General features: G+C 40.5%; 1 protein-coding gene across 4 annotated transcripts; it reads right to left on the bottom strand.

The window, feature by feature from the left end:
* Positions 1–1,070: 1,070 nt before the first annotated feature.
* On the bottom strand, positions 1,071–26,671 carry ZDHHC18 (zDHHC palmitoyltransferase 18; the record flags this gene model as incomplete). 4 transcript variants are annotated; one of them, XM_083369871.1, is made up of 10 exons in its annotated part: positions 26,194–26,671; positions 19,606–19,766; positions 18,741–18,890; positions 12,644–12,781; positions 11,862–11,910; positions 10,967–11,069; positions 10,227–10,336; positions 7,892–7,991; positions 7,020–7,071; positions 5,032–5,244 (listed from the first exon to the last, which is right to left on the bottom strand). In XM_083369871.1, the coding sequence occupies exons 1-10, from the start codon at positions 26,445–26,447 to the stop codon at positions 5,237–5,239; spliced, it is 1,125 nt and encodes a 374-aa protein (XP_083225997.1). In that variant the 5' UTR covers positions 26,448–26,671. The 4 variants fall into 4 exon arrangements, with proteins under 4 accessions (XP_083225996.1, XP_083225997.1, XP_083225998.1 ...); XM_083369870.1 differs by lacking the exons at positions 5,032–5,244; positions 7,020–7,071 and adding an exon at positions 1,071–2,684; XM_083369872.1 differs by lacking the exon at positions 7,020–7,071.
* Between the last annotated feature and the right edge of the window lie 249 nt (positions 26,672–26,920).

The raw sequence follows: 26,920 nt of genomic DNA, 5'->3' as shown, positions 1-26,920 counted from the left end.
TTCTTGCTGGATCTGCCTGCAAGTTATGCCAATCATGCATTCAGTGATGACCAATTTGCTCTCTCTAGAAAGACAAGAGAGGAGCTGAAGAAAACAGCACTTTTTTTAAAAAAAATCACACACACCTCTTAAACCACGGGTAGGCAACCTTGGCCCTTTTATGACTCATGGACTTCAACTCCCAGAATTCCTCAGCCAGCATAGTCTTAAAGTTGTCAAGGTTGCAAACCCCTGGCCTAGGGATACTGTAACCATCATTAAACACATGCCAGTTGCCAAGCGTTTGAATTTTGATCATGTGATCATGGGGATGCTGCCATGGTTGTGTGAAAAATGGTTATAAGTTACTTTTTCAATGCTGTTGTAACTTCAAAGGGTCATTAAATGAATTATTGCAAAGCAAGGACTACCTGTATTTACTGATTTTCCATTTTTCTTCACAAACACAAAGCCCACAATAATCCATATTTAGAGATGATGTACCTGGGATTAATAAACCTAATCCTTCCCCAGGGCCTTTGCTTTCAAATGTAGGCACAAGAGATGAAAAACAAAAGTAGAACAGCACTACAGAAGTGGTTCCAGTTTGCCCCACATTCTAGGACTGGGCTGCTCAGTCATAAGTTGATCTGAATTAAATCTATGGCTATTCACAAAGTTTTGAGTTGGGCAACATAAGTAAAACTGTAGAGCTTAAATGTATCCTGCAAATGTGAGCACAAAATTTCTAAAGGGCAAATTTCTAAATTGCATGGAAGAGATTTCTCATTCTAGATGGTTAGACCCTATATGCTGAAACAATGAGAATGTAGAGGAATAAGTAGGATATGCATCTATCTCCACACTTTCTCCTTGTGCAATTTCATTTTTAGACTGATGCATAGGAATCTGGCACCTGCAAAACCACATATACACAGACATACAGTCATCTAATATGCTACTACATCCCAGTATCAGCATGAAAAGGGGAACTAATAAAGCATATGGAAGCTGGATATGGAAAATATGTTTCAATGGATTTGATACAGAAACCAGAGTCAGGAAGTAATATAGGAGAAGTTTTATTGTTACAAAAGTGAAAGGCATAAATGGATTTCAAATCCCAGAAAAATATGTTGGTTCTGTTGTCTAGAGGGAATTCATTTGGGGAAGTTTGTGCCCTACACAAATGTGTTAATTTTCAGCTCTACTTCCCAAGCAGCATGGTGAATGGAACAATGAGAGCTGAAGTCCAACATATTTGCGGAGGACCTCAAGTTGGGAAAGGATGAATAAGCCTACCTGTAACCCCTGTTCTGATTTACATCTTGTCCGTCCTAGAAATTATCTGTATTAGGTGAAGCAAGAAAAAAATTCTGATCAGAAACTGTTACCTAATACTACAAAATACTGCTGTCAATAGATTTGGGGAGAAGCGAAAGAGAAGAAAAAGGCAGAGAGAAATCTAAACCACTTCTAAAACTCAAGTTCAGTTACTAGTATAAGCACGAAATTAACTATACTCAGAGGAGTACATAAAACTCTTTCTCATCTCTACAGAGTGTTGTTGTTTTTTTTTTTTAAAAAAAGTGTTCAATTCAGACTCTGCACAATCTTGCCCTGCTGATTAAAGCAGCTTGAATTTCAGCAGGATAGGTGTGATCCAGCTCAAACTATCATCTCATGATAGTTTAGGGCACCCCAGACCCACTTACGTAGCAGAGGTGTGAATCATACTGTGCTTAATACAGAAGGAAATACAACCACACACACACACACACACACACACACACATTTTGTATCTAGATTTTGCAGAATAGAAAGGAGGCAAGTTGACTACTTTTACGTAAGTTTATAAAGTTGCATAATTCTCATTTTGTAAAGATGGCGAGTGCTAGATCTCCACCTTGCCAGTGGAAATCTAGGTTCATCTTATTTCTGAGGTTTCAGCAGAAACTGCATAGACACTTACAAGCGTATCTTCCAAATAAAAATGTTTAGAATTCGCTTGGGGGGGGGGGGGAGAAAGCAAAATAAAAAGCATACAGTCTCAGAAAGTTCTACATCCCTTATCTGTATTTTGTCTATGTTTCTATAGAATCATGCAAGCCACACATGTACAGACACACACACGCATACACAGTCCTGGATACTGGTTCACAGTGCATTGCGTTGTATTTGAAAAGTTGCTAATTTTGACCAACTGCATCAAGTTTGGTGCAAGCATAGTGTGCTTTGGAAACACTGATTCTAGACAACAGAACTGGATTGGGATTGGTGTCTTCAATTAGTACAAAGTACCAACCTAGATAACTGTATAAATCACCCAAGAATTCTGAAGGCTTGGGACATCCCTGTCTCAGATCTGAAATGCAGGAGCCAAAAGAACGTCCTCGCACTCGCAGCAGATGAACTGATTTGTATGGCTTTAAGCTTCAAACCCCAGGGCTAGCAGGAGCAACTCCACTCCAGCCTTGAGGACTTGGTATAGCTTTTTCCTTGTGCACGGCGGCATCTCCCTATTTTTGCTGGGACAAAGAAAGTGATGCAGCAATAGAAAAATCAGATAGCCCTGGAGGGTTGAGAGGCACAGGTGGTGGCAACGGCTGTATTTTCAAATATTTGACAGGGGTCTCTTGGGTTCGCCTTGAGTTTTGCCACGAGGCGCAGAGGGTCCTCAAAAGATCTTTTGTGCCCTGGACATACTGGGTGTTCCCAAGAAGTGGCGGGGGAGGGGGGAGGATTGGGAGAGGAGAAAAGGAAGAAGAAAAGAGAGGATTAATAAATGAGAAGAGCAGAGAAAGAGGGATCATCACAGGCCTGGCATTTGCAAGCAAGCTGGAGAAAAAAGAAAGTACAGGAAAAGGAAAGTTAGTACAATACAAGTAAATCTGGAATATGTATTTTTTTTTTTAAAAAAAGGGAGTTTCGCTCCAAACCACTTGGATGAAAAAAACTCTCCGGGGGGGGGGGGGAATATTAGATGCATCCAACAAAGAAAATGGAGGATGAAGAAAACAAAACAAAAGGTTCCTGAAGAATGTTACATGAACATATAAGATAGGGAAAGTCAAAAAATAATGATGAAACAGTAAAATTCACAGATATACACCAAATACGACACACACTTCCAAACCTTTTCATGACCACCCACGGCATCCATTGTAACAATAAATTATATTACCACATTAGAAAGTTGATGGGGGCTCTTAAAACTACATGTGATGTGGAAGATCTAATGCAGGGGTGTCAAACTCAATTTCAATGAGGGCCGCATCAGCATGGCGGTTGCCCTCAGGGGGCCGGGTGGGTGTGGCCAGGGTGGGTGTGGCCTACTGGGTGGGCGTGGCTAGAGTGTGTATGGCCTACTGGGTGGGCGTGGCCAGCTCTACATCGTTCGCCTCAAGGGTGCCTATGGGGGCCTGGGCAGGAGTGGGACAGATCTGAGGGTCTCTGGCAGAAGGAGGGTCTCTGGGCCAGGGCCAAGGCAGTGGGGGCCGTTCCCTCACTGTTTCCAGGATGGCTTCGCGGGCCGCATGAAACCACTTCGTGGGCAGGATCCGGCCCCCGTGCCCTGTGTTTGACATGTCTGATCTAATGGGTTTGAATATGCAGTCAACTTCCATTAGATATGCAAGAATGTTTGAATGACAGCCCCCTTTAGACTATCCCAATCACACAATGACATATTTAAACATATGTCTGGCTGTACATTGATATGACATGAAAACTTGCAGCATGAAGTTCTGTATATTTGGAATGAAGCCTCTACTATGCTTCTGGGTTTTTTTTTCCCTGCTGGGAATATAGGCAGATGGGTAAAAGTCAAGAATTCTTCCTTTGCTCCGTCCTACGTAGAGATCCATTTACGTCACCAAAGAGAAACAGTTAGCTTTGCTATCCAGCAGATTGCTCGTTGTCCCAGTTGCTTCTCCTTTGGATGCCCTCTCTTAAATAATAGGAAGCAACAGTTGCTTTCTCTATGCAACAGTATAAGAGACGTAAGGCAAAGAAAGAAGACTAATGAGTAAAGTAACTAAAAAGATTCTTCAGCTTTGTTCTTTGTTAAGGGGGGAAAGGAGAGGAGACAGATCTGATGACATGTACTTCCTCACCAAAGATAAAAACCTACAGGAATTCAGATCTTGGAGGTGGTAAGAGCACAGCCATAGCCAAATATATGCGGATCATGGCTCGCTAAGGACAAAACCAACAAATATCTCTTGTGCTAAAATTTAACATTTTTAACCTATCACAAGCCTTCCCAATGCTGAGTGCAGCCTTTCACAGTGTAAGCACCCTGCACCTCTTTATCCAGATATCTACATATCTGGATAAAGTGTTTTATCTCCTTTGCTCCACAGGCCCCTTGTCTATTCCTTCTTGGCAGTCTATAAACCTCAGGACCCTCCTTAAGGAAGCTTAAGTTATGAAGGAACGATTGATCCGTTAACAATTGAGAACAATCAGACTGAGGGCTACATGGACACCAGGCTTGGAACACTCATGTGGTGAGAATGAGATGAATCACTGGATGATGGCGAGGAAGAAAAAATTCTTACCAGCTAACTTTCAGAGAGCAGTACTAACCCATCCTGTGGGGAGGGACTATCCCATCAGGCAGTGCAAGATATCGCAAAGTCCTGGCAGGCATCCTCCTGAAGAAGACACCAGAAATTATGTATTGTGGCAGGCTTGGGTTTGGGGAACAGGTCGAGGGATGACAGCGAGGTGAGAGAAGACAGACATAGCACACAGCTGCTGTATGACAGCAGTTAAATGCCCTGTTTCTGACTAGCAAATCTGAAGCAGTAACCCTAAAACAAAACCTCAATTAACAGGGCACAGATTCCTCTTTCTCCAGTCTCCACCTTTCATTATAAGGAATATGTTCAGCGTCTGTTTCTAAGCCTGCTGGGTTCCAGAATCAGCAGCCCTGAAATTGCCCATGTTCAGCTTCTTGGTCTAGAAAATATTCAAACGCCATTTTTCTTAATTTAGCAAATGAGGGAAATGGAAACATAAAAACCGAAAACAATCAGCTCTTTAAAAAAACAAAACATTTTTATTACAAAAGATTTAGTCATCTTAAGAGTGTTTCCCACACAAATGGAACACTGCTTACAACTTCTTCCCCCGCCAAGTGATACAGCAATGCCTTAAAGAGCAACACAAACTTTTCTTCCGTAAGAACAACTCTTCCTCTGTCCTAACCATAAAAACGCTTCCAGAATTATCTTCTCACCCTCCCGTCTGATTACATTTCTGAAAGAAATAAGTTATGAACAGCCTTCTGAGAGCAAAACCACATTATTCTGAGTGCCTACTGTAGCTCCAAGGTCCATTTGGGCTCCATTAGTCAACCTCTCCCATCTAAGTGATTGCACGTGGCAGATGACAGATAAGGCTTCCTCCCAAAAAACATCCACTAGTGGAGAGCCACGAAAGTGGTTCTCTGGGAACTGTTCCCAGAGCAGTTCGGCTGTTCAGAGACATGCAAGGTGATAGAACCCAGAGACAGATATTTTCTCCTCTGAGTCCAGGCATCTTACAGGGCAGAACCGATGATGTAGCAGTTTCAACCTTAAGGTTTAAGCCTACTATTATTAAAATACCCCAGCCTTGACACTTATCTAAATGGCACAGAATAAAAAATATCTCTCCCATACATCAGCCAGCATACCATTGGAAAAAGCCTTTGTAACTGTCCCAGAAAGAGAACTGTGCTCTATAGTGGTCGGAAAGTGGAGTCCCGAGAGCAGCAAATACTTCTGGGGATTGTGAGAGTTATACAGAGGCTTTCCTAGCTGCGATATGCCTCAGAATATAATACAATGATATCACATATCACTGCAGCCACATTTAGTTGTTGGAAACAGTGGCTCTTGCCTAATGCCTCAGCTAATTTTAAAATCAGACTCAAACCTCAGAAAGGGAGCACCGGTAGTATGTACTATACCCATTCTTACAACATTAATTTGCCAGAAAAACCAACTGAAATATAAAACAGGCAAAGTAATGCCATAGCAATTATTGGCTTTGTTCTTCTTCATGAAGCGCTCCAACGTGGGACAGACATGCTGAAGACACAGCATTATTCCTTCTAGTAATGTCAAACATTTTAGGAAGGGTGCAAAAATATACCTACAGATGAGCTACCTTACTTCAGATCAGTCGCCATGATTCAACTTAAAGGATTTGGACAACTTTCTCCTCAACTAAATCTTCCTATCAAAGTCAGCCACGTGCCCAGAGCAGTGGTTTCCACTGCTAATTATGATGGGGATACTCAAAACACAGTCCACAACAGTGAATTGAATAAATTGGCAGAAAGGTGAGAATGATGGGGAACTCCTGACCACAAATGGTTGCATTTTTTTTTTTTACAAAAAGGGTCCTTCTCAGTTCCTCTGCAGGAGCAGGATGGAGAAAAGTACACTTAAGTGCTTATTCTTGTTTTCTTGGAAATATAAAATCCTATTCAATTTCTCATAAACCCGTTTTCAAAGGTCAACAGGGATTATCTTATCGCAGCATAGCTGATTAACCCATCCAGGGAGCTTCTAGATGTTTTCCAAATACAGTACAAGAAATGAAATCTAACACCTTGGAGGAGCGAGTTCCACAGGTTCCCCATTTCCTCCTAACGGCTGGTAAAACACGTAACATTTTTTAAAAAAACAGCTTCTGGGCACAGGTTTACAGACTTAAAAATGATTTTTTTTAGAAGACAAAATAACGCTGCTAGAAAAACATTATAAAATTTGTGCAAAAATTCCCAGCAGCTTAATAAACACATTTCAAGTATTTAGCTTTTATCTATTTGCAAGGGCTCTCTCATCCCATGGGGTGGGAACTGTGGAATTGCACGAAAATTCAGCAAGATGAAGCAGGATCCCTCCTTCTTTAAAGACACGATCAGAAATCCAAATTAAATGGGACTTCTTCTGATAATTCTGTTTTGGATAATGCTTGTACACATGTAGGTTTTGCTGAAACAGCTTTTAGTGAACATGCCTTACTTATACAAACCGCCATACCCAATACAAAAGTGGCACAGCTGTCCATAAGCACCAGGTAAGTGCAACTCATCTGGAATGACATAATTTAAGAATTTCCAATTGATCTCTTTAATTTTGTTCCAACTGTTAAACAAATAACCTGTAGAAGCTTATTGTTCTAATCCTGATTCAGCTGAAACAGAAAAGGTCAAATCCTGAGTCAATTCCCAGAGGGAGAAATAATTTTCTGCTTCTGATCCTGTAGACTTTCTTTATGATCATTTCTAGGGAATTTCTACCCTCCACCCAAAAGTTCCTCAACAACCAATACTTGCTGGTAAGGCAAGGCAGTACTGGGTCCTCAAATGATTCGTGTCCCCCTCTTACAGTTTAAGGAGCACCAGTTATTCTTTTGCAACATTCAGGCAGAATGTCAGGACAAACAGTGTAACGTTAACATTGTTGGAACAAACATAGTACACAAAATACTTTAGTAGATGATTCTGTTGTAACAGCTCCGTATGAAATCTTAACTATGCTTTTTTTCTACCAATCTTTTTAACAAAAACCTCCGATAAAAGATATTTCTCATGAAGCTGGAATCTCCCAATCCCTTGCATCCTCTGCTCCAAGTATTTTATCCCTCTGTCTCAAGATGACAGCAGGTCCTACCTAGAGGCTTAATTGCAGCAGTGAACAATGGCCAGTTAAGTCCCAAAATATATTAAAAAAATCAAACCAATTAAAAAATCAATGCAAGGCTGGTGCCTCTGGTTTGAATATGAATTCTGGAGATTCTGCTCCATGAGGCTGTCTCCCCGAGCCCAGGTAATGGTAAAAGATAGGAGAGGCACCAGCTGGAGGTAGGCATAAGATATGTATGTCAGCGTTGCTAAAGTGTTGGTTCATACCATGCTGGCATCAGATTTTGTTCCAAAAGAAGGGGCTTCACCCTTAGGAGTGGCGGGAGTCCCAGCATCTGCCTGGATAAATCCTCTTCTATCTATTAAACTAGACAATTCAGACAAGGAGAGGAAGGAAAAAAAGAAGGGACGGGAAGTTAGAGTACTGATTAATTATGCAAATAAGAAATAATGCTAAAACAATTAAGCATCAACAATTCTCTCATTTACCCCAACAGTTCATTATTAGGGATTGGATGAGAATTCCAACTGGGCTCTCGATCACAATGAAGAAATTCGATATAATTTAGAAGGGAATTATGTAGAAGTACAAAGGCAAGTGGTCTATGTAAGGATTGATCTAGCTGTTGATCTGAACTTTTAAAAGTAAAAGTGTAGTTGGCAAACCATCAAATAAACTCAACTTATCAAATGCCCATGGCATTTTTCAGGAAAAAGTGATACATTGTGAGCTGGGTAGCCATATAAATAAATAGCTAACATTTGAAAAATTTAATAAAATACTTTCAATCCCTCATTTTAAAAAAAATGGTTCAATTCTGCTCCACTTGATTTATACAGTACACAATTCTACTGAAATTACTTTAAAATTGCTACATACTAAACACATTTTGCAAGATCAGAATTCCATCGGAATATAATAACCTATTCTCCATTACAATTCTAGAAATAATAAATTATATATTAAGGTCAAACCAGGGAAAAAAGCCAGACAGAAACGTAAGGTCTCATTCAAACTATCTTTCCAAACCTTTTTGTACATATTCTCCATATAATTTTCAGTATTATCTCAAAATAAGTGTTTAAATAATAAATAATCCTTTGTTTTGCCTAATTCTGCTCCCTTGCCACTAAATAAGGAGTTATGATGGGATAACCTGGAATGTTTAATGCATCTGATCTACAGGAAATTGTATGCTAAGTGAAAATTCCTTACTGCAATTGTCAAAAATAATACCATCATCATTTTGCCTAAAAAGCTGTACTAGAACAAGATGGAAATAGGATATTCTATCAGCTATGTGCAAAAATTAGTTCCAAACAGCTGATCTTTCTGAACTGTCTCCATTCCAGTAGGTAATATAGGTAGTCCTTTTCCTTACAATAATTTGTTTAGTGACTGACATCATAACACTAAAAAAGTGATTTATGACCATTTTTCATTCTTATGACCGTTGCAGCATCCTGGAGTCACATGATCTAAATTTGGATGCTTGGCAACTGGCATGTATTTATGAAGGTTGCAGCGTCCTGGGGTCATGTAAACACACCTTTTGTGACCTCTGACAAGCAAGGTGATGGGGAAGCTAGATTTACATAACATGTTAGTAACTGAACAACTGCAGTGATTCACTTACTATCTTGCTTAGCAACAGAAATTTTGGGCTCAATTGTGGTTTAAGTAGAGGACTACCTGTACTATTTTATAAGAATGTTGAAAATATTTTGTTTCAGAGGTAGATTATATTGGAATGTTCTGGATCACTTTGATCTGCCATTCTGGGGATTATAAACTTTGGGAAATGGCCAAACAACTCCAGGAACAGCCAGATCAAAGTAGTCTGGAGAAAAACAGAATATTTTATCTTCCCAACAGAACATTTTTCACACCTGCTTTTATTGTCAGATCTGATGCTTCTGTTGTGTCTTTTCATCCCTTTTCTTCCTTACTGTCTAAACTGTAACTTCACAGGTAGAATTGGCTTGTTTTTATAAAGTCTATGTAAGACATTTGCCAGAATGAGGTTTTCCGACTAACATCATTATACTGTATCCTAACCAATTTTAATGATTGGGACAACCATTAGGCTGACAGAGGTAGTTGCCTCAAGAGCAGGCATTATTAAACTGTATCAAATTATATATTTTAGTTAAGGAAAAGAGAGTGAATGAACTTGGATATTTTGTTTCTGGCAAAAAAACACTTTGACCCAGCAATATGTATGTTTTAAAACTTAATTTCTAGCCCTGTCGTTCTCACTTCCTTAGCTCTCCTTTCCCCTTTTTTCATTTCTTTCTGTTTTGGTTTTCTAATTCCATAATTTACATGAAGGTATACATTGCATTAATGTTTTACACAAAGGGAATTAGCATGGTATCAGTCAAGACACCAAATTCCCCCACTTAACTCTCATTTTTAGAATACGTATATGTTTCTCACTGTATGAATGGTGGATCATTCTCATGATCATAAAGTACTGACTGCTGTTCTCTTTTTTTCTATCTGCGTGAATGGCTGCACAGAATAGGAACAAAAGGCAGCTGAAGAACTGTCCGTCAGGCACTTGAATACAGAGTCCATCTAGGAAAAATGTTTCCTTACCTGGGGTAAAATGGCCCACAGAGCACTGCACAGCAGTTGGTTAGGATGCTTTTATGGCTATAAGGGTTGGCAAATTCAGAACCTCTCTTATTTGACCATGCCCCCTTGAGCTACAATCCAAGAGAGATTAATTGGTTAGGAAAAGTCCAGAAATCTTTTGCTGGTTTGTCTTTACTTAGATGAGAGTCACATTTAACTATACGACAGATAAAACTAGTCCCTATGATATATTTGCACATGCATGGATAGGAATTCAGGTTACAGAACTGATGCTATAGGTGTCTGCTATAGGTGTCCTCCCCCCAAAAAAGACAAAGCATGCAAATTCATATTTGTATCCCGATATTAGATGCACGTACATAAATGATTGGGTTGTGGCATCACTGTCCCTTCCCACCACAGATATCTTGAAACATTTATTAATTTAGTAAAGACCAGCTGTCCCAAATCATTGGCTATACCATCTAAACATTATGGGAGGCCATGAGTTGGCTGATCTAAAAATTAGGACATTTTCTAAATCTTTTCACTAGAAATAAAGGCCTTCTTTTTTCCTTATTTTGGAATGCAGAAATGTCTATCCTTTCACCAATGATAAATGTTACAATCACCCTGCTTTAGACCAAAATGAAGCAAGAACATTTTAAACATAATCTTCTGCCTTTCAAGAAACCGATTTAAAGCTGTCGTGATGGATATTTAGAAAACTTCTATTCATTGAAAATAACATCCTTACTCACATCCTCATTGGTTGTCAAATTGGAGGCAATTAAGTAAGTGTGAAACCCTGAGAGGCCAAAAATAGACCAGACTGAAAAAAAACAAATCACCAATTCCAACAGAGTAAATGAGGAATTAAGGAATAATACTTGTGACTGAGAAGCATTCATTTTCCTGAAGTTCTGCCAAAGTTTTACTCCTGGTCACCACCCACCAAATGCATCTGAGCCACTTCAGCATAATTTTTTAAGGAAAGATGTGATACAAACAAACCCAAAGAGGTAATGAGTGATACAATAAATACACCAGGGGAAAATGTATTCTGCACTTCAGGACGAAGAGTTACCAGCTATTTTAATACTGTGCCATTTAATCCTATTTAAAAGATTTTCAGAACGGATTTACAGACAAAGCTAAACCATGAGCAATAAAGCAAACGATAGTCACAGAGTGAAACAGTACAACAACCGCACAGCTACAGTCAAGTTAAAACACAAGATTGAAAAAAACCTTGGGGAAATCAAAAAGTCCCCATGTGGCTTTGAGATATTAAATTTGAGACAGGCCTGCCTCAGCTAATCATCACCAAAGGGTTACCTCTACAGAGGGCACTAGATTTTTTTATCTTTGAATCACCAAGTTGCATGGATCAAATGAATACCAGATTTTAGGTTAGATCGACACTCCTGCCAAAAGGGAAGTGGGGGGGGGGGGGGACAAAGGATCTGGGAGAAAGTCTTCCTTCATTCCCCAGGTCAGCCAAACCCCACTTGGCATTCTCTACATGAGTTAGGACTGTCACTCCCATGAACTCCTCAGATTCCCACCTATAATCAATTCTTGTTGAATACTTTCAGCAAACAGTATCAAGGGTTTTAAAGTGGGAGAGGGAATAAACAGATACTGGAAGGATATCTTGCTGGTGTTGTTTTCAAAACAGTGAGGAAATCGTTTCCCTTGGAGCCTGCAAAGCAAACAGACACTGAGATAAAGGAAGGATTTATTTTTTTAAAAAAAAAGTGTTTTAATCTTGCCTTTATTATTGTTATAAATAATTCAAGGCGGTGAAACGTATCCTTCCTTTTCCTATTTTCCTTTCTCTAACCACAAAAACTGTCCAGAAGATTACAAGTAACTCCCACTTGAAACTCATTGTCTTTTTGTGAACTAAAGATGCTTAGATTGGGAAAGTATTAATATATAGGATTGGCCAAGTTTAGCACATTAACAAATCTATTCAATGCTATTTTTGTTACCCAATATTTATATTAACACCTTTGTTTGGCTATTGCTAAGCACATTGATTTGTGCTTTAAATTGTAAGCCGCCCTGAGTCTTCGGAGAAGGGCGGGATATAAATGGGATTAAAATTAAAAATTAATTAAATTACTGTATGGCCCACATTCATTTTTCAATGTATTTACTTATTTATTGTAGGCATTTATTATTACTTTCCATATTCCATTTCCATTTATATTTAACAAATGCCGTCATTAAAAATACAGTGTCAGTTTTTCAGGAGATTCCTGGGTTTATATCTGAGGATTAAGAGGGCCAATGTAGATTTGGAATGAGAGTTCATGCACACGTATTCTAAATAATTCTTTCTTCAGTCTGGCTTAAGAAAGACCCAGTGAACTTTTTCATACTTTCCTAGAGATCTGTGACATTCAACTTTGACAACAGGCTATACTTACGCAGAGCAAGATGGGTGATGACACAAGCAAAGATGAAGGCTGTTAGGAAGGAGAGAGAAAGGATGAAGGCATAGAAGAATCGATAGTTCCGCTTCCCCACACAGTTGCCTACCCAGGGACAATGATGATCAAATCGTTCTGAGGGGAAAAGGAACAAAAAGACAGTATTAAGGGAATGACATTTCACATGCTCAAGGAGGAGGTATACTTGGATAGCACACAATTTGCCAATCTGGGAACAAATTGTACTAGGAACTCAGAACTCTTTGACCATTTTATTTTTCATCTTCATTCACTCCACAACATGGCACTGCAGGTTTAGTTTGTTAAATCTCTGTAAGTAACTTTTCTGAATCAGTAATAGTTGGAGGTGTGCCAAAGATGGTTTGGCTCAATTTTATTTGGTCCAATTTTGTTTAGAAAATTATATTCAGAGCATCTAGAACCACTTCTGCTCCAGGGAATTTATTTTAAGCACTATACAACTGCCAATGCAATAGTGTGGTCTAAAGGAGATTCATCATGATCTGGATGAAAATGAAAAGTTTTGGAATTCTCGAAGTGATATTTTCCCAGATCAACAATTTGTATACGTCCCTCGTGTATCTTACAAGAGATGCAGAAAACAATTTTAGAGGATGATTGTAACCAATGGTTAGTGCTGGATTCCAAAAGATTCAGGTCTATAGTCAGTCAGTCATGAAACCCACTGGGTGACTTTGGGTCATTTACATCTCTTACTTACTGTCTTATCTCATTCATAAAGTTGTTATGAAAATAAAATTGGAGGGGGACCATTAAACATGTTTTTTTGAGTTCTTATAAAAAATGGAAAGTAAACAATGCAAACAAACAATACATTAGAATCAGGCTCTTTTCTGCTAATGTGTATATAATGAGAGTTCTAAAATATTAAATAAGCCAGTTTTGATGTGATTAAGACCTCATGCTAGAAACTGGGAGACTGTATGTTCTAGGCCAGGGGTAGGCAACCTTGGCTCTTGTATGACTCGTGAACTTCAACTCCCAGAATTCCTGAGCCAGCCATGCTGAGGGGAAAGGGAGAGGTTTCCGAGCTGAGCCATGCTGGCTCAGGAATTCTGGGAGTTGAAGTCCACAAGTCATAAAAGAGCCAAGGCTGCCTACCCCTGTCCTAGGCCCATCTTAGGCGCAAATTCAGCTGGGTGACTTTGAGCCAATCATTCTCTTTTAGCCCTCAGAAGTAGGCAACGGCAAATCATTTCCAAAATCCTGCCAAGAAAACTGAAGGGACTTGCCCAGGGACCCACCAGAAGTCAACACTCACTCGAAGACACAAAAAGAAAGAAATATGAAATAGGCTGTGGCTTTTAAAATCTCTTTTCTCTGAAAGCAATCAACATTTAGCCTTTTCTGCTGAAATATCAGCAAACTGTATTCAAGTGCACTGAACGTAGATCTGACTACTAGCTTCAGGGAGTTGGTTATCGTTGCATTAGAATGAGACACACGTAAGTGAATGAAAAGAGAATGAAAAGTTCATTCACACAAGTCGTTCAACCAGAGTTAATGTGTTTGTTCAGAAATTAGGATGCCAGATTTATTTGTAATGCACGTCATACTAGCTTCCCCCCAAGTCCTGAACTGCTTGAAATAGACTGTAGTAGAGGACATTGGGGACGGACAAGATTATAGGCAGGAGGATCAGTTCTAATATGCGTTTCTCCAGAAACGCAACTTGCAGATACATTCACCAGATTTGCTGAAGTAGCAATAAGGGGCTTAGGAGTGAAAAAAAGAAGGACTAGGCATTTTAGTCAAATGGAAGCATTCAGAATGCAGTGAAATAATTCTTTTCACTAAGTAGTGAAATGACAGTGTCAAGAATGAGTTGGCAACTAAAGGTAAATAAACTAGGAACCAGAAAAGCATTGTGGTTCTTTGGGCCACAGTGAAACTTCTCCCGGAGGATTACTTTGGGAAAAATGCAGAAAGGCAGAACAATTTCTAACACATCCAAATCAATCCATTGCTGGGACACAGCAAAGAAAGCTCATTCATAAATATCAGGAAAAGGATAACACACACACACACACACACACACAAGTTTATTCTATTTTTTAAAATAGATTATCTTAGCTCCCTGACAGCTCCCCTTATTCTTGGCACTCCTATGCACCTATTTGGAAAAATAAAAATGCTGTGATAAAATTTCAATCTGCTTGACAACTGCCAACATTTTGGATGGGAATATTAATTCATTCATGCCACCCATCTCATTGATATAGGCTTATAATATAATAAATGTAAAAAATAGAGAACAATTAAAATTGGGGAAAAATAATAGAAAAACTAAAAAGCAAGATGATATCTTCTCTTCCTGATCAGCCACGCCCAATGCAGCGGGCCAGGACCCAGGCCAAGTAGCAGGGCCAAGTTTTTAGGCTCTTCCAGAGGGCCAGGAGTGTGGGGGCAGACCTCACCCCCAGTGGGAGAAAATTCCAGAGGGTGGGGGCCACAGCAGAAAAGACTTATCACTTGGACCCTGCCAGCTTAAATTCTTTGGCTGAAGAAATCCAAAGTAGGTCCTTTCTGCTGGAATGAGTGGGACAGGGTAGTCCCATCAGAGTGAGACAGTTCCTCAGATATCATAGACCCATATGAAGAATGAAAGCAATTAACTTGCATTTGCACTGCCAATGTATGAGGCATTTTAGAAAAAAACCTAATATGCATAGCTATGAACTCACAGATAAGTATCCAAAGTCCTATTTCCTTCCCACAATTTCAGCTTTCAACAGATGTGTCAATCAATCAATCAGAATAGAGCTGGAAGGGACCTTGAAGGTCTTCTAGTCCAACCCCCTGCTCGAGCAGGAGAGCCTAGACGGGTGTCAAACTCCCGTCACATGACGTGTCGCAACTCTCTGCAAATTGTCGGCAATGGGGTGGGCGTGGCTTTGGTATGGTGAAACCAGCTTGCAGGCCGGCAGTTTGACACCCCTGCCCTAGACCATTTCAGACAGACAGCTGTCTGAAATTAATTATAAATTATTAAGAATTTGATCTCAAATCAGTCCACGTTTGGATACTGTCAACTCTGTTAAAATGTGTATTCCTCCTTATATAGCATTATTACAGCCAGGAACATTAAGTTTCAAAGCTACCTTTCTTATTCAAGAAATGTCAGTGCCATCCAAATTGTATGCCAATGCCATCCAAACTCTAATTTTATTTGCCCTATTTACAGCTTATTGTGTGCTCCCTTGGATACTTTTCCTCTTCACAATCTGCTAAGGTTATGTTGAAGAAAGATATTATTTATGTGCCTAAACACTATACCATTTCTCATAGTGAAACCCTTTGGTTGGCTTTGTCAGATATGGCTGTTCTCTCTTGCCAGTGGGTTAGGACGCTGAGCTTGTCGATCAGAAGGTCGGCAGTTTGGCAGGTCGAATCCCGAGTGCCGCATAGCAGAGTGAGCGCCTGTTACTCGTCCCAGCTTCTGCCAACCTAGCAGTTCGAAAGCACGTAAAACTGCAAATAGAAAAATAGGGACCACTCCGGTGGGAAGGTAACAACGTTCCGTGCGCCTTTGGCGTCTAGTCATGCCGGCCACATGACCACGGAGATGTCCTCGGACAAGCGCTGGCTCTTCGGCTTTAAAACGGAGATGAGCACCGGCCCCTAGAGTTGGAAACGACTAGCACGCATGTGCGGGGAAACCTTTACCTTTACCTATGGGTAGACATATAGCTCTTTGAGTCAATAAGTGTGTTCACTCCATTGTTTAAAATCATACATACATGAAATTGGCTGACAAAGTAGATTTGTATTCCGATTAGATTCCTTGAAGTTAATTCACTGCCCTCAAAAAGAGGGGGAAATGTCAATTCAAGAATGCAACGATCCACTTCAAAAGCCTCACCCACACTTTCCTTTTGCCCTAAAGAGTGATGCATCCTGGAAAGGTTTAGTTTTTTGGGGGGCTGGTTTGGTTCATGTCTTGATATGCCTGTAACTGTTCTTCCCAACTAACATGTGCTATAGGAATATTTCATTATTACAAATGCCTCAAGAATGAAAGAAATGAAGTGCCAACATTTCCTTAAAGTGGAAATAGTCTTCCTACTTTTTTGCTCTTTTTCAGTAATTCTCATCATTCTCAATATTTGCCTGTCACTTATCCTTGCTTACAGCCATCAAATAGACCTTAGTGTACTTAAAAAGTCAGTTATCAGTGTCATACATTCATCCATTCACCTTTTCTTCCCAGCGGATACTCTTTAATCAATATAATATATTCATATCATATACGGTAGTGGCCAAAATTGTGGAAACCTTTTGGGAAAAGCGTACAATAGAAATGCCACCTTTGGTTAAGATTCCACCATTTTTTCTTCTAACTTCTTTATAACTGTAGCCTTGTTCACTTAATAATACTATTTTACATCGCTTTCTGGGCAACCAGTCAACTCTTTGCACCATTACTTTAATTTTATTACTTACTTACTTACTTACTTATTTATTTATTTATTTATTTATTTATTTATTTATTTATTTATTTAATTTGTATACCGCCCTTCTCCCGAAGGACTCAGGGCGATGAACAGGGCCATAAATACCAAAATACAAAAATTAAAAACAAATTAAACCCTAGTACCCAAATACAAAAAATAAATTACATTAAAACAATAATTAAAACCAAAACCCATCAGACCAGGCCGGCTTGTTCAAACAAATAGGTTTTTAGATCGCGTCGGAAGGAGCGAAGGTCGGGAGCCATCCGGAGCTCAACCGGTAAACGGTTCCACAGGTCAGGGGCACCCACAGAGAACGCCCTCCCCCAGGGGGCCACCAGACGGCATTCTCCGACTGGCGGCACCCTGAGGAGGCCCTCTCTGTGGGAGCACACTGGGCGGAGGGAAGTTGATGCCGGCCACAGGTGCTCCCTAAGGTACTCTGGACCCATGCCATGTAGGGCTTTGTAGGTCATTACCATTACAAGCTCATTAAATGAAAGAACACACAAAAAAACCCCCAACCAACTTGACAGCAATCACATAACACACTGACAAATGTCCTCCTCTTGGCTTCGATACATGACATCAATAACCGAATCCTACTGTGATCATTGCCAAAACAAGATGACACCTGATCGGCTCTCTAAACACTCATGCTCATTGGCTACAATCAGATGAAGGAAAGCTACCTGATAACGACCTAAGCAAGTTGTGCTTCCTTTTTCTGGTTATTTGGCTACAACTTTTCATAGAATACAGAACAGATAATTACACAAACTTTGTTGCATTACATTCTTGATTAAATTATCTTTCCATTGATATATAATTTTATGGTACTACTCCAAAAAAAGTGGCGTTATTAGTCATCAAACCTCAAAAATACACTTTCCCCAAAAATACACTTTCCCACAATTTTGGCCACGACCGTAGAAAGGCCAGATATATCTTGCATCATGTACTTTCACTGTTAAAGCACCTGAACAGAGAGCTCTTTAAAGACAATCTTTGCTTTCCTTAGACTTTCCAATCTGAATGAGGTACTCTTTTTCAGAGGGATGTTTATTGGGGTGGCAATTTGTTTGACAGAGACAAGTAGAAAGAATGATGGTTGGGGGAAAAAAAAGAATTAACAAGGTCTGAAATCTTGCTGATCTTGAGGCAAAATCATACCCAGAGCCCTTCACTGCTCAGACTTTTCTAAATATTCTCTTGCACTCAAAGAAGGCAAGATTCAGACTTTACAAGTTTACACAAAAGCATCCAGGTATATTTTTAAACAGCAGGCACCTTTGAATAGTATCACAAAAATCCTTGATAAGCCCCTTGTTGAATCACTGTATTTGAGTTTGGGAATTTTCTACCCGAGTAGGAAATCTTTCTGCCTTAGGAAATACTCCCAAGTACAAGCAGAATAAGAAATCCCTCTCTATTATATTCAGAATTATCCTCTGAGGAACAATCAATTTTAAACAAAGAACATACAAGCACAAAATTTGAACTCAAATGTTTCTGCATTCAACAAAAGCAGAAAAATAATTTTAATGGAAAAGATAATCCTGACTGTTCATAGGATAGAAGTCTCACTCTGATCTTACCAACACAGTTGTCACAGACACTGCAATGGGAAGTCCTGGGTGGACGGAACATTTTACATGTGTAGCAATATTTCAATTTCACCATATACTTGTTTATTACAACTTCCATGGTTCGGGCAGGTGGCCGATAAGTGGAAGTGCCGAGGTTGTCTGTGAAATCAAAAATATTCACCTCTTAGACTCATCCAAGATTTCACTAATACCAGATTAAATCAAGGACTAAATACATACTGATAATCTTCTACCAAGTCTCTATCTAAACTAAAAACCAAAGAACCCGTCCACAACATTTGCTGCTATCTCTCTGAAACGACGGCACTATATTAAAATAAGATTAGCATTGTAGTGGAATGTTTCAAACAATCCATATTCAGAATCATTCACTTAAAAGTTGGTGTAAATCAATTTTAAAAAGGCCTAGGAAAAGGGATGTTTAAAGACTACATTACCTCAACAATTAAAAGGACAATCCGAGCAAACCTTTCTTCATTGTTTCTGTTAATATCTCTGCAGCTACCACTTTAAAAATATAAAAAAGTTGACTGATCATATATTATTTTGAGAGTATGTTGTCTCTAGGTTCTACATACTATGGTGATACAAACCTGCTGTAAAGTTCAAGCAAAAGAAAGAACCAGGATATCCAAGATTCAGAAGTAAAATATGTAACAATTAGATTATGGATTCCTATCAACTACTTAAAGGCTAATTATTAGAATTAGTAAAAGGTCAAAGGATCTGACTCTACATGTGCACTTTCTATGGATAATTTCAAGAATGAAGATGCCAAAATGACAATTTTGGATAAATACCGTTATCCTTATTTACCATATTTTTTTCCATAAAGTAATTTAATAAACCTCACCAATCCATTTCTCCAGATCTGCAGCTTCACTGGGGGTGGCCCTGGGCAAAATACCGGGATCCCTGAAGCTGGTTTGTAGCAAACAGCTGATGACAAAAAAGAACAGGATGCCAGCAATGATAGGAATGGCCATGGTCAATTTATCAGCCAGGAATGGACAGCTGAAAAGTAATAAAAACATTATTTAAATTGACAACAACAACTTTATTGATTAGCCCTTGGGCCATGTCAAAGTACAAAGTTCCAGCAACAAATTGTTACTAAAATTTGATAAAGGCAATTTAAAATGGAATTTGATAAAATACAATTTAAAATGGAATTTGATAAAATACAATTTAAAATGGAATTAAAATAAAATACAATTTAAGATAAAATAGTAATAAAATACAATCTAAAATGAAATTGTAATAATGTACAATAATTTAAGATATAGATAAAATATGATAACATTATATTTCGGAGTCGCCCTTGCAATCTACCCCAATCAGTCCCACATATGCAGATCTCAACCGGATCATTTTGTTTAAATACTGTGCTACATTAAATGTTATTTTCAAGTTCTGGCTGGACATAAGGTAAGTTATTTTGATGTGGGGATCCCAATGGGTCATTCGTTTGGTATATAGACCAAGATACCTGTCTCTCACCCTCTCATACAGACAACAGTCAAATAGGATGTGAGCCAGGTCCTCTACTTCTGCCGCTTCGCAAATGCAGAGACGCTCATTGTACGGTATAGCATGAAAACTCCCATATCTGACCATTGTGTCAAGCTGTTTATCTCCCTAAGATGTTTTGGGAGTTTTAACTTCAAATAACTGTCTACTTGAAAAGTACGTTTGTATTTACTCAGCCATTTCAAGTTACCCACCTTACTAAGGATAGCTATATCAGTTTGTGCTTCTATATCCTTAATTCTTTGGGCAACTCTTTTTTTAGAATGTTCTCCTGTTACGCAAGAGACAGGAAGGCCACAGCTTCTTACAAAATTTGTTAGTTTTGGTGATCCAGGAGATTTGTGAGTTTTATTTGCTCTAGTAGGCATAATTTGGGGAGTCTATCAGTCTCCATTTCATTAATTTTGCACCAGTAGTTATAAGCTCTAATTTTAGATAATGCCTGAATTGTATGAATTCCCAATTCAGCTCTAACTGCTGCAGCAGATGTTCTTAGATCTACACCCAAAATACATCTCAAAATGCTGGGACTGTGTTTGTTCTAGTACTGTGGTTAAGACCCCAAATTTCTGCTCCATACAAGAGCATTGTGGTAACCTTAGCCTTATAAACCTTGATTAATGGGGTTAGGGACCCTGGGTAACTATGGTTCTTTAGTTTGAGCAATAAATTCAAATGGGCTTTTGCTCTAAATGAACTCCGTTGATGATGGCAGGCCCAAGATCCAGTCTTGGAAAAAGTTACGCCCAAATATACAAAGGAACCAGTCCGCAGCAGAGATTGGTATGTCAAATGCAATATTTAAATTGAATTTCCATTTGTCACACTAATTTCCCCCTCATTGCTAGTCAAGCTGCTTCCTTCAACTAATAAATATTATATCATAACCTGCCTAGTTCTCTAAAATGTTTAGAAGATATAAAGATACCTATCTCACAGACAGGATTTATTGCATATTCCTGGGATAAAACTTGTTCAATACTTTCAGTATATACTTGTTCAATAATGAAAGTCTTTCTCAAAAAACAATACTATAGATTGCACTTAGAGCATTTTCCCCTTAACAATGTGCCTAAACTAGAATTTCCCACATTTTAGTTTAATTTCAGTTCACATAGTTAACTAGGGTCCTATTAATTTTTCAACTGGCTATTTACAAATAAAAGTAGATCTAACTGTATTAATAACAGATGTCACTCTCTGAATTGCCTATGTAAAAACAATCTTGTGTATAAATCTAAGGAATTCTACTGCTAGCCCATCCACTAAGTCAAGGAGCTCAGGCAATACAAGCTTAAGCAGTGGGGAGGTTGGTACAACACCCAACAGCCTCAATTGAAATGTAGAGCCCAATTTAACCAGTAAAGTCTCACACCTAGTATTCTGTGAGGCAGTGCCCTTAAAACTCTCGCAAGTATGTCAAATGACTGTCAGTTCCCCCTACCCCAGGGTCTTCATTGATTCCACACCTGAAACCTTGCAGTGCAAGAAATCTTCACTATCAACATTCAAAAATTCAAAAATTTAGTTTTTAGACAACAAATACAGTATCTTTCCCCAAATGCTTTTCTCTAGAGCAGGCATGTCAAACTTGCGACGTCACGTGCCATCACGCGACGTATCGAGACTTTTCCCCCATTGCCGGCAATGGGGTGGGTGCGGTTTCAGCGTGATCCATCTGGCCCACAGGCTGGCAGTTTGACATGCCTGCTCTAGAGGGAAAGAGAAATATTTGTTTCTAGTTTTCTCTCCATGTTTGAAGTGAAACATTAGGTATTTTGGTGACATGCTCTAGGGAGTGCCAAACAATACTGGAAGATGTCAGCTTTAAAATTTAGACTCTAAACACTGACTTATGCTGTTTTTAAGATTTTCTTATGTGATTGTAATGTTTCCCATATGTCCTATATTCGCAAAGTTACAGGCAGAATTGTGGTTCTACAAATCACTTAATTTTTAGGATATGACCAAAGAAGAAATGTCAGTTAAAATGTTATTTCCAGTTAAATGTTTCTCTGAAAGGCTAGTCTTGTATTCAATTAAAATAAACTGCAAATAGAAATATTGTCTGAAAATTCTAATCTTCCTCAATCCTCCAGACTATAAAGTTAATCACAGCTCCCCCAATTGTATGTTGCCATTCTTTCATTATGGACTTTGAAATGTACTTCTTCAAATCAAGAAAGATTTGCTTCAACCAGTTAGTCAAATCAGCTTGGATGCTGTTTTTTAAATTAATTATAAATTATTTAAACCCTTTGGAGTAAAAGAAAACCTAGCCTCAGTGGTTGTAATTGTTTTTATTTGTCCATTAATTACTTGCAGGATAAAAATTCAAAGTTCTGTTTCTGCAAGATTTAACCTGAACTTATGATTACAATTCTGGATTTTGGAGACCTTAAAATCAAAGATCCTTAAAATATATCACTAAAGTTTGGAACTATTAATGCTATATCTTTAGCCAATAATTTGCTAACTTAATGCTCCTCTTGATTAACCATGCTCACTTCGAAGTATTTCACATAAACAACTATATAATAGGATAAGATGCCTTATTTTGTCTGAACAGAATAGCCACTTCCCTATTAAATTATCCTTAATTGGAGGAATATACCTTTCAGGTTTGTTTATTTAAACAATTTGTATAGTGGCCCATCTTATAAGCAAACCTCTGGACAATTCACAAGCGTAAAGTTACAAAAAACAAACTAAAAAGCCAGCACCTCAATCAAGATGTCCCAGCAACCATCCAGACACTCCCATGACCATACCTGGATGAAGAGCCAGGTTTTTAAGGCTTATGGGAAGACTAAAAGGGAGGCCTGTTGGATTATTGGGGAGAGGGCAGTTCTCTGTAAGATAGGGGCATGGTTCTTAGTATCAATAGATGCCAATATTTCATGGAAGGAACCTGGAATCTGCCTAACTTATCAGATCTAATGGGAAGGGCAGTTACAGTCCAGCAAATAACCTGGCCCCGTGCTACTTAAGGCTTTAAAGGTAATAACCAGCACTTTGAATTGCACCTGGAAGGAGACTGGAAGCCAGTGCAACTTGCGCATCAGGGAAGTACTGCAGGCAAACGTATGGGCGTACAACGCTGTGCATGCTTCTGCATTCTGGCTCGGCTGTGGTTTCTGGGTGGTCTTCCAAAGTAATGCCATGAAGAGCACATTGAAGTAAATAAAACAAAAATTGCTAAGGTGTGAGTGACCGTGAGTAAAGACCTCTTGATACAGGAAAGAGTAGAACCGCGCACAAGTTTGTGTAAATATCTCTTTAGACAGGACTGCCAGCTGCTCTTTGAGCAGGAGCCATAAGTCCATTGTGTACCAGCCAAGTCCAGAGGAGTGATTTTCCATGAAGAATCAAAGACCAGACCTTGGGGGAACCAAAAACCCAAAGTCACTCTGTCTTGCAAGAGTCCAATTGAAGTAGCTGAAGTTAGTTCCTGCCCATCCAACCATCACAGCATCCAGGCACTTGGTCAGCACTATGACGTCAACAGCTCAGTGGTGAAAATGTATAACTATGTATTATCAACGTACTGATGATGCTTGCACCTCTTGCCAGCAAATGATCTCACCCAGCGTTTTCATGTAAATATTAAAGGGAAGAGAGGCTTGAGCCCTGAGGGTTCCTGTATTGCAATGGCATTGGGCTTGATCTCTCTCCCTCCCTCCAACACCAAATGAAACCAGCCACAGACAATGGTTGCGTTTACTACATGCGGTAGGCTAAAACTAAGCAATCTACATTACGGGTAGTCTTTGACTTACAGTAGTCCGTTTAGTGACCATTCAGTTACAATGGCACTGAAAAAAATGACCTATGACCATTTTTCACACTTATGACCGTGGCAATATCCCCATGGTCATGTGATTTACATTTGGATGCTTGACAAGTTCATATTTATGATGGGTTTGTGTCTTGGAGTCATGTGATTACCTTTTGCAACCTAACAAGTAAAGACAATGGGGAAGTCAGATTCACTTAACAATCGTGTTACTAATTTAACAACTTTAGTAATTGACTTAACAAACGTGGCAAAAGTTGCAAACTGAGGTAAAACTCAACAAATGTCTCGTTTAACAAGAGAAATTTTGGGTTCAATTGTGGTCGTAAATTGAGGACTACCTGTACAGCTTTCCATGTTGCAATGTATATGATTCCAGCTACACAGTGACAGGTGCCAAATACTAAACTGACATTTCCTTCCTCTTGAAATGATTGGTTGTGATTATGGAAAATAGGGAATATGCAAAGTGCTAAAACGAAGAAACAAATCTAAACCTAAAGGTAAAAGGTAAAGGTTCCCCCGCACGTGCGTGCTAGTCGTTTCCGACTTTAGGGGCCGGTGCTCATCTCCGTTTCAAAGCCGAAGAGCCAGCGCTTGTCCGAGGACGTCTCCGTGGTCATGTGGCCGGCATGACTAGACGCCAAAGGCGCACGGAATGCTGTTACTTTCCCACCAGAGCGGTCCCTATTTTTCTACTTGCATTTTTACGTGCTTTCGAACTGCTAGGTTGGCAGAAGCTGGGACGAGTAACAGGCGCTCACTCTGTTAGGCGGCACTCGGGATTCGACCCGCCAAACTGCTGACCTTCTGCTCGACAAGCCCAGCGTCCCAACCCACTGAGCCACTGCGTCCCATATATCTAACCCTACTGCAGTTCAATTCTAACAATAGATTTACCACAGCATAAATGTCCGAGGACTAGATTCTACTCGGAAGCAACAGGCTCCAGTCCATAAAAGCTTATACCCCTAGCTAGCATCTCTAGGCCTTTACCTAAAAGCCCTATTGACATCACAGGATTGGGAGGAAAACATTTCCAGCCAGTCTATTAAGGCAGCGTTTTCCAACCTTAGGAACTTGAAGATGCATGGACTTCAACTCCCAGAATTCCCCAGCCAGCATAGCTGGCTGGGGAATTCTGGGAGTTGAAGTCCACGCATCTTCAAGTTCCTAAGGTTGGAAAACGCTGTATTAAGGCTTCCTGGCTACACTCTCACATGAGCTTATCTAGGAGGAGATCCCAGAGAACTCAAGGCAGCTTTACCCTGCTTGCCAGAAAACCTTTCCTTGCAGTGACACATTTCAGAACGTGGGGTGCTGTCCATCACCCTTTTGGGGTGTGTGTGAAAGGCTGGTAGCTTCCAGATGGGTGGGGACCACAACAGCCAGCACCCCCGGTTACGGTAGGCTTTTCGGGGAGTTGCAGCCCCCACCTATTTGGAGACCACCTGATTGGGGAAGGCAGCCTTCCATCCTTCCCAGGTAGGTAAAATGAGGACCCAGATTGTTGGGGGCAATTAAGCTGACTTTGTAATAATGCCGCTTGGGGTGTGTGTGAAAGCCCTAATAAGCAGGCATATACATAGAATGAAGGCTACTGCTAAGCTTGTAAGCCGCCCTGAGTCTTCGGAGAAGGGCGGGATATAAATGGAATAAAAAATAAAAAATAAAATAATAAGCAGGCATATACATAGAATGAAGGCTACTGCTAAGCTGGTAAGCCACCCTGAGTCTTCGGAGAAGGGTGGGACATAAATGGAATTAAAAATAAAAAATAAAATAATAAGCAGGCATATACATAGAATGAAGGCTACTGCTAAGCTTGTAAGCCGCCCTGAGTCTTCGGAGAAGGGCGGGATATAAATGGAATTAAAAATAAAAAATAAAATAATAAGCAGGCATGTACATAGAACTGCTAAGCTTGTAAGCCGCCCTGAGTCTTCGGAGAAGGGCGGGATACAAATGGAATTAAAATAAAATAAATAAAATTGAAAGGAGGAGAGGAGGAATCTCTCGGCGGCGGCATCATCATCATCATCATCATCAAAAGCAACGCGGAAGGTGGTCCACGCCCCCCCACCCGCGCCCGGGGGAAGCTGGCCCCCGACTCACTCGAAGGCGAAGAAGAGGCCGCTGGTGACCACAATGAGGCCGAGCGTGAGCAGAAAGACGCTGCTGTGCCGCGCCAGCATGAGGCGCCCGCCACAATAGAACCGGTTGCGCCCGGGGAAAACCTCCCACTTGCGGCGGGGCCGCGAAGCCGGAGTCGCGGGGGTGGCGCTGCTGGCCACGGAGCTCGGGGGTCCAGAAGCGGTGGGGGCAGCCGGGGTGCCCGGCGGGATCTGCCGATACTCGCAGTCTTTCATGGCGGCGGCGGCGACTGGCCTCCCCCGTCCGGACCCCCCGCGGGCGCCGCTGCCGGAGCGCCGGGATGGGAGAGACCGGGCCGCTTTGCCTCTCCGGCGCCCGCTCGAGAGAGAGAGAGAGAGGCAGGCAGGGCCAGCGGCAGCCAGCACGCGCTTCCCCCCGTTCCCAACGCGGCCCTCCCGGCGCAGCGGCCCCTCCAGCCGGCCGCGACCCCCAGCGGGCCGCTCCAGCCCAGGCCCTCGGAGGGGAGATGCGCGCCCACAGAGAACGCGCGCGCGCGCGCCGGCCTGACCGGCTTCTCCCCGCCGCGTTTGAGGGACCTCGCGGGCGCCGCCGAGATACAATCGGAACTCGTTTGCCGGGAGGACCGACGGGGGCCCTCCGCTTCCGGATTTTCTAGCTCTGGTTTAGAAAATGCAGTAAAAAAATTAATAATAATCATCGGCACGGGAGCGAATGGGAACAATTTGCA

The sequence above is a fragment of the Vipera ursinii genome (assembly GCF_947247035.1).
Source record: "Vipera ursinii genome assembly, chromosome: 9".
NCBI classification, from domain to species: domain Eukaryota; kingdom Metazoa; phylum Chordata; class Lepidosauria; order Squamata; family Viperidae; genus Vipera; species Vipera ursinii.
Note: the sequence above shows the minus strand (reverse complement) of the source record. Positions and strands in the feature narration are given on the sequence as shown.